General features: G+C 36.3%; 1 protein-coding gene across 4 annotated transcripts in view; it reads left to right on the forward strand.

The window, feature by feature from the left end:
• Positions 1–18,866, forward strand: part of FBXL2 (F-box and leucine rich repeat protein 2) — a 56,714-nt gene that overhangs the window by 23,899 nt on the left and 13,949 nt on the right. For 2 of the 4 annotated variants that reach the window (XM_084511589.1, XM_084511590.1), the window contains 7 exons: positions 527–581; positions 2,089–2,163; positions 8,744–8,812; positions 8,880–8,994; positions 9,328–9,454; positions 9,651–9,725; positions 14,291–14,421. In XM_084511589.1, coding sequence (XP_084367715.1) covers positions 8,788–8,812; positions 8,880–8,994; positions 9,328–9,454; positions 9,651–9,725; positions 14,291–14,421 — 473 coding nt within the window. In that variant the 5' untranslated portion in view covers positions 527–581; positions 2,089–2,163; positions 8,744–8,787. Of the gene's footprint in view, positions 1–526; positions 582–2,088; positions 2,164–5,624; positions 5,720–8,743; positions 8,813–8,879; positions 8,995–9,327; positions 9,455–9,650; positions 9,726–14,290; positions 14,422–18,866 lie in introns of those variants that run through there. The other 2 variants (XM_084511587.1, XM_084511588.1) reach the window with 2 other exon arrangements.

An 18,866-nucleotide genomic window follows, 5' to 3' on the forward strand; every position in this document is an offset into this window, starting at 1 on the left:
AAAAAAGATGCTGACTGTGATAGACTTGGTAGTCATTGTGATGCCCCTTTAGAAATACGGGTTATCATGCTTTGTGTTTGTACTTATTTTCTCAAATTTGGATTTATCTGTGTGTTATTTCCCATTTCTTACACTTCACCAGTCTCTAAAATCTTCACATATATTTGTGTAAGTTATTTCTTTAATAGCATCGCAATTAAAGGTTTACAAACCAGTTTCTCTGAATTAAAAATAATAATATTTAAAAAATTGTTATTCATACACAAATGGGTAATGAGGAGGGAGAGTTGTAAAATAGATTATCTGTAGCAGCACCTGTTTCCTACTATGCAGGAGTTGACTATCTTAAGAAGATGGCCATGGTATTACTCACTAAGCAAAATAATTTAGTGAAACACTTGTATTTAATTTAGCTTGCTTGTTGTGTTACTGTTTATCTTTCCATAGAACTACAGAACAGTGAATTCAGATGTTAGTCTGAACTCGTAATAAAATATTTTAATTTTTATTCTTTCATTTTTTCTAGAATTTTTTCTTTCTTGGACATAGTTACTTTGTGTCGATGTGCACAGGTTTCCAAGGTATGTATTTCTGTTGTGCTTCTTTTTGTTGTTGTTCTTTGGAAAGCTTTCACTTAATTACTTGCAAATCATGGGCTTTAAGGCAATCTCCTTCCTGTCTAAAATAGGAAGAAAAAAAAATCAAATATAGGCTTATTGTTCATTAAAACAAATAAACAGTGGGTCCACAATTGCATTCAGATTCATAGTTGCCATGTTAGAATTCTGTTTAAAGGCTATAGAAAAGATACCCAGATATCTTTTCTATAGATACTTTCTATAGATACTCTATATCTGGAGAAAGGATTAAGCCCATTTTAGCATAATGGCATTTGCTTTTTATAAAGCATGCGGCCATATAACACTATTTTTCAAACGCATATTCTGCTTAAAATTCCATGTAGTTCAGTTAATGTGCACCATGTGTCTAAGAAGTTCATCCATCATTAGCTTGTCAAGCACAAATTATGTTAAATAAATGGACTACTAGTAGAGGAAAAAGGCACACAGAAGATAATAGAGAAAGCATGCAAAGTAAGCTTTTATGTTTAACTAGTCTTTTTTTTTAAATTAAAATGAAAAATATTCTGGTTCTACATGAAGCGTGTACAATGAGATGTATTCTTATACAACATGAATTAACTTTCTAATTTCATGCTTTTCTCCATTTTTATTTTTTTTTTTTTTTTTGTTTCCTTGTTTTATTATATAATTGTGTAACTGTTTCATTTCTATACCCGTACCATTCTGGTCCACAACTTCAATAAGTTTTTTGAGCTAACTAACATCAGGCTTTGTTAGAACTTTCAGGTAGTCTTGAATACATCAGAAGAAAACCAAGGTGATAAAACAATCAAAATTTTTTCTCTCAAAGCTGCCTCTTGTTGGTTGTATGTGATTTTCTTTCAGTTTTTCTAAGTATATATTTTTTTCTCTCACTCTTTACTTTGTTCTAATTTAAAAAACTGTCGTCTGTTACGTCGATAGTAGTGGACAGATTCTCTATATGTTACTCAGCACATGGAAAGGCCTGATTCTAACAGTGGAAAGTCAGCAGTTTTCTGAAAGGCTTCTGTTTCTGTTCATCTCAGAATAGTAACTAATGAGGCTGAGGAACTGTGGTTTTATTGGAAGGACTCTCAAGTGCAGTCACTTCTCTCCATATACATCTAGCAAGAATAACTTACTAGACAAATTTACAAAAGCTCTTTTTAAAAATTGACCATTGAATACTGCTATGTTCATATATTTTATTTAATTTCTTCCTCTAATGCATGTTTTATGGGCATAAGACAAATCTCTGAAGTGTAATCCTTTTAGATCTGTGTTTAATTTCCACAAATGCCCTGGTTTTAACCAGTTAATGTTTTAGGATTGGTAATATCTACAATTACATTCATTTTTTAAAAACTGCTACCTAAAAACGTCTATTTTACTGTATTTCAGAGTTTGTTGTATTTGAATTTCTGAGACAAAAATGAAGGGAGCAGGCAGTGGAGGTATATAATCTCTTATTTGTTTTCTGCAGGCGTGGAATGTTCTAGCTCTGGATGGAAGCAATTGGCAAAGAATAGACCTTTTTAACTTTCAGACAGATATAGAGGTTAGTGTCTTTGTTTATTTCATTCCTATGGTGATGTTTAAGTGCATAGCCCGTTTTGAGTATTCTATAGGCTGTTCTTGAGTTCTCACATTTTAAAGGTTAAAGTTCAAAATACTAAAACAGAGAAGGAGCATGTAGAAAGATGGCACTATATTTGACTTTTTTACACCGGATGAGTTTTAGAGTTCTGGTTGTTGGCAGTGTGTCAGCTAATTTGCAAATATTATATACATACAAGGCTCTATAAATTAAGAACTGATCATTTCCAGAAAACAAAGATGTAAACGGTGCCTCTCGATTGAGATGCTGAGTCACTTTCACAACCTAGAGGAATTTTTGTTGCTTGTCTCTGTGAGAGTGCCATCTAGTGCTGAATGCTCCCTGGACACTTGGCCCCAGAACTTGGAGACTGAAACAACAAAATGCTAACCAACTCTTCTTACTGCTGGCTTGGCCTGGATTTGATTTGCTGTATATATTATTACCACTTTATGAACATTTGTTTCCTAGGGCTTTAATCTTGCCTGAGATGCATGTACATGTAGATTAAAGTCTTTTTCAGCATATAACAAAAGGATTACGGCAGTCTTATGTTTCATAAGAAAAAATGTATTAATGCTATCATAGATGTGTATAACAGAATAAAATTTGATGTTGGAAAGTGAAGACAAAAATCCATAGGAAAATACAAGTCCTTAATTGTAACTGAACTAGTTTATAATTTGTGTTTGATAATATAAATTAAATTTAGAATACAATAACTAATTTGCTTCTGGATTTTATGTTAAGCGTCTTAGTTGCATGAATAAAATCCAGATGGGGATCATTTGGTATATTTTGCCAACTGTGGTTCAAACTGTTCCTTAAGCTTTACAGCAACATAGAGTAAATTTTCTCACTGTTCTCTTAAAATTTTAATGCCAACTCCTCTGCTAATGTCAAATACAAGAATCTTGTGGAGGTAGGAAAAAGATTTTGGCATCTTCAAATATCTCAATGTGTCTAAGAAGTCTTGGAGGTCTAATTTCATTTTTTCACTTGCCTCTAAAAAAGCTGGTGTCTCTCATTTGCTAAAAAATAATAAACAAACCCTACCAGATCTGTGGCCATTCTCTTGGTCAGCCTTTTTTGTGTCTGAAACTTTTCTGTTATTTAGGAACAGTGTTGGGGTTTTACATTTTTGCAGAGTTTGTCTTATGTTGTTCCTAGTGGTGTTGCCCTTTCAGACATATTTGTAGTCTGGTGTTAATGAGAATGAATGAAATTAAGCTATGGTCCTCTTTTTCTATAAGGAGATACTGTGATTTTGAGCAATTCAATTACTTCAGTGTATTACATTTAAGTACTTTTGTAATATATATGTGTTAAATTTATTCCTAAGTGCAAGTTAAATGAACGAGTGCTACAGAAATCAGTTCTGGATGAGAAATGTGTTCACATTCAGTGTCTAACAGCTTGTTTTTTCCTTAAACTGTTTTAGTATTTTTTTTTCTGTCTAGATTTAAGACAGGTAAAAGCTGCTAATTGTTATTTGGCAACTTTTTGCTCAGATCAATATTGCATTATCTGGTGATATTGCACATAACATCAAGGGGTACTTGATCTGAGACTATCAGATAATGGAAAATCAGTTTTGTTATGAAATTTTTCCTATTCAAGACCTTATATGATACTGAATAAACTGAGAAAAAAGTACATGCTATAAAGGAAAAATGTTCTTCTCTAATGCAAAGATGTGTGAAGATCTTGAAGTGTGCCTTAGAATTTGTTGGTATGTGGCACCAAGCATAAGCTGGGATAGTCTGAAGAACAGGATTTTGAGTGACACTGAATTATTCAAACAGCTAAATACATTTGAATGCACTTATGTTGTCTTTTTGAATATGCTGGTTTGGTGTTTTTTTAACATGCTTAAAGTAATAAATGGGTATGGAAAATGTATCTTATTATTTGTTTCATTATTTTCTTTGAATAATACATTAGGTTTTGGCTTTTTTCCCCTATGTAGATTGAATCTGCATTATATGTAATTCATTGAGAAGACTTTATTCTTACAGTAAAGGTATTTAGCCTCTGCTGGGAAATAATTCAAAGTGATAAGAAAGCTCTAAAAAGTATGTCATTTCATGAAGTGTATAGTTGCCTTCAGTTTGTTTTGAAGTAAAAATATTTGAGATAGGAGATAATCTGTTATTCACAGACTAACAAATAAGCTCTGATATTTTCACATAGTTTTAGCTGGGACTTTAACAGGTGAACAACAAATTCCAATAAATGTTTTATTGTTTCAGTAAAATTGCTGCCATTGCATACAGAGAGGAAATTTAAAAATGCACTGCCCTGTAATTTATGAGTATTTATATATATTTATATAATATATATATATTATATATCTCTCTATATTATAATCTATATATATTTAGAATAAAAGAGAGAAGAAAATAAAAGGTGCAGTTAGGTATATACTTGTCCTATTTGTTAGAAGATCAGTGTTGATTTCTTTTTACTTTGTCTTCCTAAAATTAGACACAATGTGATGAGTAGTCAGTTGTTGCAGTGTTTACCTGTTTTTTGATATATTATTCTGTTTTTACTATGAAGAAATAAAATAAAAGTATTTATATCGTAGTTGAAATAACATTTTTCATAATGCTAGCTTGGAGCACTAGAAGTACTATTCTGTTCTGCTTACTCCTTTCAGAGAGTAAATGCTCTGCTTTCAGGGTGTAAATGAATAGCATTTTGTAACGATCACAAGGTTAAATGGGAAGTTTTGTTTGTAAACTGTACTCCAACTTTTGACAAATAATGAGGTATAATGTCAGTAAGTTCCATAGTCTGAGAAATCCTTGGGCATTTCCAGGTGTTAGGAACAGACTCTCAAATATATCTGACTTTGAAGACTGGGAGGTAGGCTCTTGTAAGTCTTCTGGAGTTGAAGTGGCTGCTCCCACCAAGTGTCCAATACCTTCCTGTTTCAGAAGTAACCATCCCTATAGCAGGGACTGTAAAATAGGATTTACAAGGGGCTATAGTTGAGATTAAAATACTAGCCTAAACACGCCTTCAGGGATAATTTAAAGTTGTATGCTGTAGTAATAACTGTAGTCCTTGAGGAGCAGGATGCCTTCTGTTCTGCCTCTGGGTAGTTCTTCAGATTGCCTGCAAATCTGACAGATCCTGAAGATCATTTTAGCAATTTTAATGGATAGGGTTTTGCTCAGACAAAAATCGGGCCACGTATCATAGACTGAAAAAGGAAGAGAGATCTAAAAATTGAATTGAGCAGAACTTGTTTCATCAGGTAATCCGTTTTTCCTTAAAGTAGGAAAAGAAATTCAATGAGGTATGGTTCTGGTAGGATTTAACTGAGACTGATTTTCAGTCCTGGCATTTTTAATTTGGTTAGAATGTTATGTCAGAATAAAACTCAACAAAATCTTCCTTTTATTTGGTTTAAGGGTCGTGTTGTGGAAAATATATCGAAAAGGTGTGGTGGGTTCCTGAGACAACTCAGTCTGAGAGGATGTCTTGGTGTTGGAGACTCCTCTTTAAAGTAAGTAAAGTCCTAGATTGAGACATCACTTACTTCCTAGTATCCAGACCAAAAGCAATTATTGTTACATTTGTTTGGGTTTCTAAGTACTGTCTAATGAACAAAATGGGATGCTTAAGTACCTTAGCAATGACCAAATGAGCCGTCAGTTTGAGATCAAAATATAGCTACTTTTTTTTTTTTTTTTTCTCTCAACTTTCAAACATTTAAAATGTTTTCAGACTTGTACTTTAAGTATAATTTCATCAAGATTGTCAGTTTATAGTTAATCTTTTTGTTTGGACAAGAGATGACCCTAGCAAGGGGATGAATAGTAAAGACTGATGCAGTTCAGTGTCTACAGAATTGGGAAAGGTGTGAGATTCTCCTCTTGCTGTAATGTAGGAGCAAACAGGCAACAGGAGCATCTCAGGAGTCTTTTAGCAGAGTCCTTTAAGATATGTATAAATTGAAATGTGCAACTTGTTCCTGCAAGATACATTGAATCCCTGTAAGCTTTTGTTATATGCAAATGGATTAATCCAGATTCCTCTGTTGATGTTTCTTTCCTTATTTAAACCCAAAGATCTTAACCTGCAGCTGAAGGGTCCCTACATGACAAATACTACAGGGCTCAAAGCGTGTTCGGAGACAGGCTCAGAATATAACTTGCAGTCATTACACTTTGCTTGACTGTCAGAGCAGAGTGGGCTAGATAATGTTCAGTCTGACCTAGATACAAGCGCAAAGATTTTTGTTCAGCAGTGGGCATTAGGTTAGTGTCTCATGACCTTTAGCTCTTCCTAAGATTTACAAGCAAGTCTCATTCATTTAATTTGTCTCCAGAATAAATTAATGAGCATTTTTGATGTGTAATCTGACTTTCATGAGTAAAAGCCAGAGCATGTTTTTCCCTTAGAGGTTTTAAGGCTTAAAAACAAACAACAACAACAACAACAAAAAACAACAACAACAACAACAAAAAAAAAAACCTAGAAATTTGGTTAAAAACAAAAATAGAAATGTTAAGCTATTCTAAATTATTTGTTTTTATTTTTTCTTACTCTTTCCAGATATTTTTTTGGGTGTTGCTGGAAGAGCCCTTTTAAAAATTTAAAATAAAAATAATAATAATCCACATAAATCCTCCAAGCTCACAGAGCATTTGTGCATATGGTCCCTGTGTTCTCAGTAGTGGAAGTCAGGGCTGAAATGGAGGAGTTGGGGAAGGCAGGCACTGAGAGACGTGGGAACTAAGAAGGTAGCTGGGAAGGAAATATGGGTGTTGGAGGAAAGAGGACAGGTAGGCAACAGTTTTCCTCCCGATTAATTCAGTTTTTGTATTCACTCTATGCTCATGACTGCTGTTCAGAACACTAAGGCTAGGGGACTGCAGTGAGGGTTGTGGCCAGAACCAAAAAATTCAAATGGGTTCAGGTATTAGTGGTGTGTGAGAGGAGGAAGATGGCAGGATTTACAATATTAGTGAATAATGATATATTTAGTAAAGAGATATTTTTGTAGTTGTTCAGTATGTAGCATGTGTAGATTGATGCAAATAAGAAAATGGACAGGGTTGGCTGAGACCAGCTATTGTACTGCTAGCCGTACGCATAAGTGCATCCATAATTACTAACTAGTGCAGATGGTAGTGTCTGAGAAACTTTAGGAAAGATGATGCTTTACCCCTGAAATGTAATCAGATGATACTGGAATTACCCAATGAATGATAAAGCTGTGAACTTTAAGACTTTCAAAACAGTAATATGAGAAATGGCTTTAATTTTGGGGTATTTGTTCTGAAAGCAACTTCACCTATCAGGAGTTTTGCACTGATCCATTAGTTTTGGGGCTGGTACTAATTTCTCATTTTATCCTTCCTCTACATCCACCTTTAGTTTAAAAAAAGGCAGTCATCAAAGTAGGTTATATTGGCTATATAAGTACTGAATGTTTGTGGCTCTGTCAGGACATGCCCCACAGTTGAATCTCAAAGTCTGTTTACCGTTCCTGCAAATTATTACAGAGTGTAGCGTCTTTCCAAGTGATTTGAAAAAGTCTCGATTATAAATCTCACTCCACTACGTGAATTTTGGAATAGCTGTTTTGAGAATTCACGTGGAAACTATCACCAGTATAACTGCTTGCTGTTGTTTTTTTTTCTTTCCCATTGTTTTCAATCCACACTGGAGAGCCAGGAAGTTGTTGCCCGCTGAGTGTGTAGTCGGATCTGCTAACCAGGGCAAGCCTCCAGACAAAACTGTTTTGTGTGTTTCCTCCATCACTGCCAATAAAATCCATGCAGTTGGAGGAAACATGGGCATAAAAACGGTGCTCTGAAATGCAGTGCAGCTGTAAATATTGCTCTGTAGAGATGAAAAGGAAGTTGATACATTTCTTCTGGGTAATTAGTATAATGATATATACAGGCTTTAAGTGGTGTAATAGCTCCAATCATCTTTAGTGTACATACCCAGTAGTGCATACAGATGCATTTTAATTTTTAACATCATAAATAACCAATTTGCAATTCCCAGGGCTTTCCCTTAGTAGTCCAGGCGACTTAAAGCCCAATTCTGTGTTGTGCAGGATACATTCCTGCATTTTCATTTGATGTGGGAGTCAGCTCCTTAATAAGACCTACAGAAATTTCAGTAACAAGGTATATGAAAACTCTCCCCAGAAGCTTAAGTATGCTTAGTATTTAACTGATGTGATATTTCAACCCTTGTGTTCATTCCCTTAATGATTTTAGTTATGGCATTTGAAGCAAATCAGTTCTGTTCAATGACAGAAATAAGCACCTTGCTCAAGCAGTATTTGAGAGAGGAAGAGCACTTGGTTTTAGAGTTACTCAAGACAGAACTTGCAATAGCAAAATGAAAAAGCAGCCACTGAACCAGATGTTTTACTCTATGGGTTGAAGAGCAAGCTTTTTCCCTGAGATGGAATTCATTAGGGGACAGAGTGCGCTCGACTAAATTATAACAGTAATTCAGTCACTAGGCATAACAGTAATTCTCTAGCTTTTTGTTGCTGTTTTAGGACCTTTGCACAGAACTGTAGAAACATCGAACACTTAAATCTAAATGGGTGTACAAAAATCACTGACAGGTAAGTCAAAGAGTTTTTTTGTTTGTTAGTGGAATTTGGAAGAAGAAGTAGCTGAAGGTATTTTTAGTGTGTCTGCTGTTTTGCAGTACATGTTACAGTCTTAGCAGATTCTGTTCCAAGCTGAAACATCTGGATCTGACATCTTGTGTAGCCATCACAAACAGCGCTTTGAAAGGTTTAAGGTAAGAAGATTTAGTGTTTTGTATTAAAGAAAATAATTGAAAGAGCTGTTCAATATATAATAAAGTTGTTTGTTTTTTTTTTTTTTAAAAAAAAAACAACACAGTGCTGAGCCTTAATATTGTGCATCAGCACTGACTGTATCTTGTATCTAGCACTTCTTGGGTGTGGACAATAATGTTTGTGTGTGGTCTTTTCTCATGACTTTTCTGTAGAGGCCTGGCACAGTCCACTGGCTATCATTAACTTCTAACAGTGTGTTTAATTTGGGTTTCCCACTGTTATGACTATTTGAAGGCTGGATTTAACTTTATGTATTTTTTTAATTCTCCCAGTGAGGGTTGCAGAAATCTGGAACATTTGAATCTTTCCTGGTGTGATCAGATTACAAAGGATGGTATTGAAGCACTGGTGAAAGGGTGTAGTGGACTAAAAGCACTATTTCTTAGAGGTTGCACACAGGTACATAACTGCTTGGGTGATCCTTTAGAAATACATTTTTTCTTTTGGCTTTTTGAAATCTTCATGAATTAAAAAATATTGGTTTTTGTTACAATCTTTTGTTCAATATTACAAGATGTGTGCACTCCTTTGTCTAGTTTGGTTTGCTTTTAATTTCTTGTTTCTTTTCCTATGTCCAATTTAATTGCTAATACAGTTAGAAGATGAAGCACTGAAACACATTCAAAATCACTGTCATGAACTTTCAATCCTGAATTTGCAATCCTGCACAGTAAGTATTTGAAACTTTAAAAGATATATTATCTAAAAATCTAAACCATTTTCAAACGCTAATGAATTTAGTTGTTGCATACTTAAATAATTCAAATTGTACATCTCTGCAGTTTGCAGAATTTTATGTGGAATAGATATCTAAATTTAGATAATTTAGATAATAGATATCTAAAATGAACTGTCTATTCCACAGCTGAATGTAGATTTGGAGTGTTGGGTTATTTTTCCTCATTCCACCTTTTGACTCTAGCAAGCTCCAGAGTATGAATTAACTGTTCATTCAACTCAGATGAATTATGTATGTATTAAAACATACAGTTTTACAGATGTAGTTCATATTCTCCCATATGTTAAGGTCAAACATTTTGCTCTGTTCATAATTTTAAGGTTTCTAATGGAGCAGAAGCCATATTGTGGGCTACATAATGGAGAATAAAATGGAATGTCATCATAACATGATGATTCAGAACCATCTAAGTAGCAGAAGGGCATGTTTTTTTTTTTCAGCATTAATGAAAGAATACATTGATTTGTAATGAAATAACTGGGAATCATACATGTTTGTTTAATTCTACTTAAAGAATACACAAAAATTAAATTTGCTGTGGTTTATGTTTGCTTTTTTTGTTGTTGTTCCTGATGTGACTTTTTAGGAGTGGAGAGAGATCTTTTTAGGCTTGAAATGTATTTAAGTCACTCTTAGTAAATCCTTAGTAAAGTTTGAAATAAATTAAAGTTTCAGTTTTTCAGTCATACAACTTCAAATGTTTGTTTTTTTTTTTTGCTTTTGGAAAATTTTCTACAGCTTTATTGCTAATTTATTGTGTCATAAAATCTGCTTGGGCTCAAACATTGAAATCTGTTTCCTCAATTAATGTGGCATGGGACCATTTTTTCTTAAGATTTGATGGAAATTTTTGATTAAATTAATAGACTAAAAAAAGTTTTGATTATTTTGAAGTATTAGGGATTATTACAAGTTAACTTAAATTTTGAAGAAATTAGGAACAATATGAATACAAATTTTAAGCTTCAATGAGGCACGTCTAAGGAAAGAAAATTCTCAGATTTTTCAATCTGAAATTTGTTTCAAACCTTTAACTTTCTCAGAAAAAAAAAAAAAAAAGGAAACTGCAGTTGTAACATGATGATAATGGAAATGAATAGAATTTCCTTCTTTTTGGTCAGAACCACAATTACAAAAATAAAGGTAGGCCATAATTTCCTTTCCTTTCACTCTTCATTTTGTCCTCCTCCTCATAGCTTCTTTTTCTGTTGTGTTTTACCAGGGTCTAATGATAGCAGGTTGCAGCCTTTTATGATTTTTTTTGCAGGAGGCTCTTGAAGTCTGATAATACTCAGTTTGATCTCTGCCACCTAAAAGGGGCATTGGCATAGAAGTGTACTGGAGTTTTCAATTGGGCCATTTCCATTGGCCCAATTTCCATTAGTTGTCATGTAGGATTAACTTCAAAAAAAAAAATGTTAGTGTTTTTCCTTTTGAATTGTTTGAGTTGATAGTTCGTACGTACTACCTAGTTGTGTGTGCTTTGAAGCTCTATTTCACTAGAGAACTTGCTGTCCTTAGAAGAATACTTCCGGAAGCATTTAGGCTCTTTGTTATCAAAGGGCTAGCATTGATTTTTACACAGCAGGTCTCCATGTGCTTCATATGATCCACACTTTATTTCTAGTGGATCTGTTTTATGATCTTTTTTAAATGGTAGGCCAGCTCCAGTTTCTGTGAAATTAACTTATAGAATCAAAGGTTTGGGTTGGAAGGGACCTTAAAGAGCATCAAATTCCAATCCCCCTGCCACAGGCAGGGACACCTCCCACCAGACCAGGTTGCCCAAAGCCCCATCCAACCTGGCCTTAAACACTTCCAGGGATGGGGCATCCACAACTTCCCTGGGCAACCTTTTCCAGTGCCTCACCGCTCTCTGAATAAAGAATTTCTTTCTAATACCTAATCCAAATCTACTCTTTTTAAGTCTAAAGCCATTGCTCCTTGTCCTATCGCTATACTCCCTGTCAAAGAGTCCCTCCCCAGCTGTCCTGCAGGTCCCCTTTAGGTGCTGGAAGGCCACTGTAAGGTCTTCCTGGAGCCTTCTCTTCTCCAGGCTGAACAACCCCAACTCCCTCAGTCTTTCTGCATAGGAGAGATGCTCCAGCCCTCTGAGAATCCTTGTGGCCCTCCTCTGGACTCATTCTAATACATCTATGTCCTTCTTGTGGTGGGTGCCCCAGAGTGCAGTGTTCCAGGTGGGGTCTCACGAGAACAGAGCAGAGGGGAACAATCACTTCCCTCGCCTTGATGGCCACACTGCTTTTGATGTAGGTCAGGACATGGTTGGCTTACTGGGCTGCAAGCACACATCACCGGCTCGTGTTCAGCTTCTCATCAGTGAACACCCTCAGGTCCTTCTCCTCAGGCCACTCTCAATACATTCTATTCCTAGCCTGTGTTTGTGCTTGGGATTGCCCTGATCCAGAAGCAGGACCTTGCACTTGTCCTTGTTGAACCTCATAAGGTTTGCACAGGCCCACCTCTCAGGCCTGCCCAGATCCCTCTGGATGTCATCCCTTCCCTCCAAGTGTGTCAACCACACCAGACAGCTTGGTGTCATCAGCAAATTTTCTGAGGGTGCACTTGATCCTACAGTCCATGTCATCAACAAAGATGTTAAACAGCTCTGGTCCCCTTACTAACTGCTGAGGAACACCACTTGTTATTGATCTCCACTTGAACCATTTGATGTTGAGCCATTTGACATTGAGCCATTTGACGTTGAGCCATTGACTGCAACTCTTTGAGTGCAACCATCCTGCCAATTCCTTACTCACCAAGTGGTCCACTGATTGTCATAGAATTACAGTACGGCTCGGGTTGGAAGGGACCTTAGGGATCATCTAGTCCCAAGCCTCCTGGTAATGTGCAGGGTTGCCACTAGATCAGGTTGTCCAGGGCCTTGTCCAACCTGGTCTTGAACATCTCCAGGGATGGGGCATCCACAAGCTCTCTGTTCCAAATACTGATAAATTCCAAATACTTCTGGAAACTGATTATCTGAAAGGTACCATCTTTAGAGTGTAGAAGCTTGTAGATGTTTTTGGCCACTTTTCTTTCCTGAGAGGGATATAGGCATTGAAATCACAAGTAATTTCAGAATAAGAGCATTTCTGTATATTACTTGAATGTTTTGCCCATCTGCAGCAGCAGCATAGAGTTTTATGTAGTCCCTACCTATAAAATAGTTCATTTTCCCAATAATAATGTCATGAATCTCTCTCAAACAAAACAAAAAAAAAAATCCTGAAAATAGCAAATTTTGAGTCAAAGCCAGAAAACGCTTGATTTACATTGGACTTTTAATAACAGTAAATATTATTAATAAAAGCTTAGCTTCTATAGCTAATGCAAGTCCTTATGGATCCACAAAAAGAAGACAGGATTTCTAGCTTTCTGTCTGGAATAATTTTTATATGATAGAACAATTTGCAAATTCAAACTGCTGCTATTAAAAAATTATGTTTTGAGGGGATCATAAGGTGATGTCCCTTTGTGCTGAAATATGATTTCTCATCCTGTTTTCTTCTACGAAATGTAATGTTTGTGGTAATGGTTAGCCTCAGAAATATGCTATAGTGGTGTTAGCATACCTAGATGGGTGGCTTATAAAAGGAATGTGTGCTTTAATTTGGAAGATGCTAGCAGGCTTTGCTACTGTTGCAAGAGTAATACTAGTTCAGGAAATAAAATAGGCTTATCTCACTGTGAAGGATCAGTCCATTCAGCAGAAAAATTAAATTTCTTGGAGTAGGAGTGGGAGGAGGGAAGAACACCTTCCAGAATAGAGTGCATATAAATAAATATTTGCACACACATATCCAATAATCTAGTTCCTATTGCTGTTTTGTGTGCAGCTGCATTGGGGCTATTTATTACAGCATCTATTTCTGAGAGAATTTTTTTATTTGTCTCCCAGTTTGAGATTTACTTTTTTTAAGAATATCTAGTACAGAACACTTCTGACAAATGAAAAACCTAGTTCTTTGAATCAAACTGTAAGTGAAGGATTTTTATCCATGGGTCTTGTAGCTCCAATGTAAAACAGGTAGTTCCCTGTCTTGCATTGAGATTTTAAGCTCTCTTTTGCATTGTTCATAAACTTACCTGCAGAGTCATTGGAATGAAAGACCTGAACTCTACAGGTGTATAAGAAATAAGATACTTGACATGATGATAACTACAATTTGGAGAAAAAATAAAAAAGTGTTATGTGAAAATTATAAAGCAAATACAAATTAAACAAGACTTCCTCTGTTCTTCAGACTGCCTTTGAGCAGTTCTCCAGGTCTGTGGAAAAATGCATAAGTAGGAAACATCTGTGTTGATTATCTTCAGTGTTATCAGTGAACATGGTATCATGATGTTATGTTGTGGTTGAAAAGCCACAAGTTTCCATGGTTATATACAATGTGACACAAAGTTCAGTAATATGACTTGATTTTTGTTCTTGACAGATGACTTGATAACTTCAGCCTTTTTCTGTGTTGCAGCAAATTTCAGATGAGGGTATTGTAAAAATCTGTAGAGGATGCCATAGACTTCAGTCACTGTGTGTTTCTGGCTGTAGCAACCTTACAGATGCTTCTCTCACAGCACTTGGTCTAAACTGCCCAAGGCTGAAGTGAGTATGTCATGAGCACATCATATGTATGTCATGTTATTTCTGGCCTAATCTAAGAAATTCACTTCTGAAGATAATGGCAGATATCTGCAGGTTTGATTTAGTTTTGTGTTGTTCTGATTACCTTTACAATCAAAACATTAAGTTAGAGGTACCAGCTGAATCTAAACTAGAGGGCTGGTTCTCAGTGTAGCTATCATATGAATGTAGTCCACTGTATATAAGAAAACAAAAATAATATGACAAGTAAACCATCTTGAACCTAGTAGTTCAATTCTGTGCTTTTAGCTGAATGTTGTGTACTTATGAGCCAGATGAAAGAAGATCTAAAGCCTATTTTTTAAGGTAAAAGTATCTGTAGTTGTCTTTTGATATTTTTAATGTGGTTTTATATGATTTGTCTTGAAAAAAATAACATTATAAAGTATAAAAAGTTATACTTAAGTATTGTATTTACAGATTTTGTTATAAATGCATTTTTAATATGCTCTGTAGTAATATGTGTCCTGGTATTCTTAAACAATGACATGGAGTGCACTAATGCCACTGTAAGCACTGAGGACTTGTGTTTCTGGGATAAATTTTGTGTATCGGGCTCAAAAGCTGGTTGGAATTCTTGTCATCTGAGGCTGGTTCTTCTCCAACCTTTTTGTTAGTATCTGTTAGGGCAAGTGCTAATATACTTTTAAAACAGCAAATTACAATGTGGAGTTAAGGTATTGGCTTTGTCTCCATCTTGCACATTCCAGGGGCTGGATCTGTCAGTGGGATAGCACTGAAGTTAGTTTTAATTGGAGCCTCCCCCAGAGCAGGGAATCATGCTGCTTGAGGGATGTTTGCATTTGGCTTCCCTCCCCCTCAGCAGCACAAAAGGGCTGGGAGAAGGAAAACAGCCATGGCTTTATTATGTCATTACCATATGTGAATTATCTGTCAATTAAAAATAATATAAACGTTCACATTGATACAGTTTGTATTTTCATGTATATTATGGTGGTATTCTCTGAAGTGGGGAAAGTTTCAGCGTTAATAATGAAGTTCAGTTGTGCAGCAGGTCTAGTTGAAGAGGCAAGTAATACGAATCGTAAGGTCTAATTTTAATATAAACAAAGTCAAAACAAAAGATCTTTGGATGACACTAAATTGCTATTTCTGACAGGAACATGCAGGAATTGCCACTTTTTATTCACGAATCACAAATGAATGGAGCAAAACAAAGTTTATAAAAATTAGGGGAAACTACATTCAGATGCCAGTGTGCAGTATGCTGAAGATCAGAGTATCTGTCTGAATTAAAAAGAGCTTTTGTCGCTTTAGGAAACCTTTTCTTAAGACAACTACAAAGTGATGGTCTCCTTCGCATAACCATTCATACTCACAAGAGCTTATGTATTCCTATGTTGGGGGCTTAGGAAACTTTTGTCACACTTAACTGTATTCCTTAGGAAGTTGTGCTGTTATTACTGGTCTTCTTATGTGATCGCTCCAATTATCTCAATGCACAGCTTACATGGGAAATTAAAGGAAGTCTAAAGTGCTATTAATTGCACAGTTCTTTCTAGGGTACAAGCTTAGCAAGAATCATTTTTCTTTAGAAGAATATTTAATATCTTATAAACAGGAAATAGTCACTCATGCAGGCAAGCCTGCATTTGTTATGAAACCTGTTAGTCCCTGTCTGGGCAACGAGCGGGAAGGCTTTTGCTGTTTTCCTCCTGTAAAGAGGTAAAGTATAAGGAAAGGAAATTGACCCTTTGCAGTGATGACTGCCAAGGAGCCTGTGGTGGAAAGATTGGTGATAGATCTAGGCCTTTGGGATAGTGTGTTGAAAATACTTGATTTAAAACAAAGCAAAACAAAACAAAAAAACAACTTGGAAATCGAACAGTAATGTAATTCCAGACTTGTTCATGTCTTCTGAGTATTTTAGTGTTGAGTATGAAAGAAAACTTGCAAGAACCTAACTCTCATGCATCTGTTGGACATGCTGGCTGTGCTAGGAAACTTTTGAACACTTTCAGTGTTGTGCCACTCTCACTTGACTTTGGGGTTTTCAATGTCCTACTATGTTTTTTTTTTGTTGTTGTTGTTGTTTTTTTTGTTTTTTTTTTTGTTTTTTTTTCCTCTGGGATAGTGCTGTGCTCTGCAGCTGTTACCACTCTTCTGGAAAACAAATACTAAACTTGACCAACTCCCGTCAGCTGTTTTTTTCCCCCACGTCAAGATACGGCAGTCTCCTGATAGCTTTTGTAAAATCTACTGTAAGTGCTAGATACCTTTTTTCTATTTTTTTTAAACTTTTTTAGTGTTAAAATACTGGTAGTTTTTTTGGTGAGGCTTATTGAGAAAAGCACCTGTGAACGCTGCTGCTTCCAGAATATCTTTGTCTAGATATGGCTGTGAAAATTAGGATCATGTTGCTGTTAGCCCCACCAATGTTGTTGCACGCCTGCTGCTAAATCACAAACAATAAGGAGAGGCGCTGTGCAGGGGGATGCTCCAGGTGTGCCCAAAAGACATCTGTAGATGATGAGTGCTGCTGTGAGGTCTGTCTCAGAGAACACTCATTTATAGGAATAGGGAATCCACTCTGGGGTATAATTTGCCTGTTCAGCTCCTATGCTAAATACTTTGACACAAATCAGTGGATTAGAGGCCAGCAGTATCTGGGGAAAAAAAAAAAAAAAAAAAAAAACACAAATCCCTGGAGCCCTCTAAAATTAAATACAGTCACTAAAATGAAGCAAATATTAAAAAATCACTCATTTCTGTGCAGACCAGTGCCATTCTACTGGTTTTTCATACTGGGACCTGACGCAGTGTGCCGGTATGTAGCTCATTCTCCCCGTTCTGCTCTTCCGACTGACTGCTCACCCAGTTTCAGGAAGGGTAGAGCTGCTAGTCTTCTGTTCTCTTATCCCCTGCTTCATTGTTCTTCAGAATGTTTCAACTGGTTGTGCTGTAAGTAGCATCCCCACTGATTTGCCCACTGTAGATATCATTATTTTCCCCCTTTAAAGTCAGAAGTGTAGGGAATCTAATGGTTTTCAGAGTAGATGGGGTTAAAAGCAAGTGAATGATGAAAGGAGTAAGAAGGGTAACAAATGTGACCTGAATTATGCTAATTATGCTTGTTGTTGTTACTTATGGGTTGTTTGGTTTTGTTTTTCCTTCTTCCTATCTGGTACCCAAGGTAATTTTCAGATTAGCTGAGTGTTTTGTGATGGGTTGCTAACTGCCCTTTAGGGAAGGGGACAAAGCCCCCAGATACAAGTGTATTTACAAGTGTGTACATGAGTGTGGAAAGAACAATACATAGATGTTACAAACATCCATTTGGAAAGTAGTAGCTATCCTGTACCTCTCTCTTGTCTTTTTGTGAGTTTCCTTCTGAACCTCATAGAATAGTGCTCTGGAAATGGTTATCAAGGGTGTATAGCCTGTGGGGCTGCTTGCCTGTAAGCTCAGCTGTGCACTTGCTTAGAAGAGATTGATTCATCAAAGTCAGAGGTCCACATCCCACAGTCTGATGCAGTTTTATTTTTCTCATGGGCACAGCATGGCTTTTCCCTTTGCACTTTGTTCGTAGCAAGAATGCTTTCTTATGACGTCTTAAACTAGTTGACAGATCTAGATGCCTCTGAGTGCCACCACAGCAAGAGTTTCTTTGTCCATCTTTCTCTTCCTCCTTCCCTACCACCCCCCAGTAGAAAATGTTTGCTGTGGTAAATGAAAAAGTTGCACATAACTGTGCTTCTGATACCATAGTGCTGTGCTTTCTCCTTATTCATCTTGATACTTACTCTACTTGCAAAGTAAAAAAAAATGTTAATTAAAAGAAAAACAAAAAACACATCAATGGGATGGGGGCCTGGAGTGCTGTTTGGGGCAGTTGACCCTTGTTTTGTTAGCACTGTTTCCCACTGCCTATTGAAATAGTGCTGGATTTATCTTTCCAAAATATTCAGTGTTATTTTCTTTAAGGTTGTGTTTTTGTAGTTTGTTGAGGAATTTTTGAAACAGCAAGGAGGCCATGCCTTGCTGTGTCTGAGCAAACCAAGCAACCAGGACGACTACGAGGAGTTGCCATTACGATGTTCCCTTATTGCCCGATTGAGGAATTAGAAATATTGTTGCCAGCAGCTGGCTTCAAGAACAAGATCTACATGACTGCTAATCACAAGGGGGTTGTTTTCTTGCAGTTGTTTGTCTGAGTGCTTTTGACCAATAATCTTGTGTGAGACACTATCCGCCCCTGCTAAATTTGCTATAAAAGTCAGGCTATTCGGGTAATAAAGGAAGAGCATGATCTGACCATATTGGTGTGTCATGTTTTTTGCCGTTCATCCTGCAACAAATGGCACCTGAACACGGGGAGATGCGGAACGGAGACGCAAGCCGAGCAGCAGGTGGTGATGGCGGCCACGCAAGCTTTAGTTGTACTG

Source organism: Aythya ferina, assembly GCF_964211825.1.
Source record: "Aythya ferina genome assembly, chromosome: 2".
Lineage (NCBI taxonomy): Eukaryota > Metazoa > Chordata > Aves > Anseriformes > Anatidae > Aythya > Aythya ferina.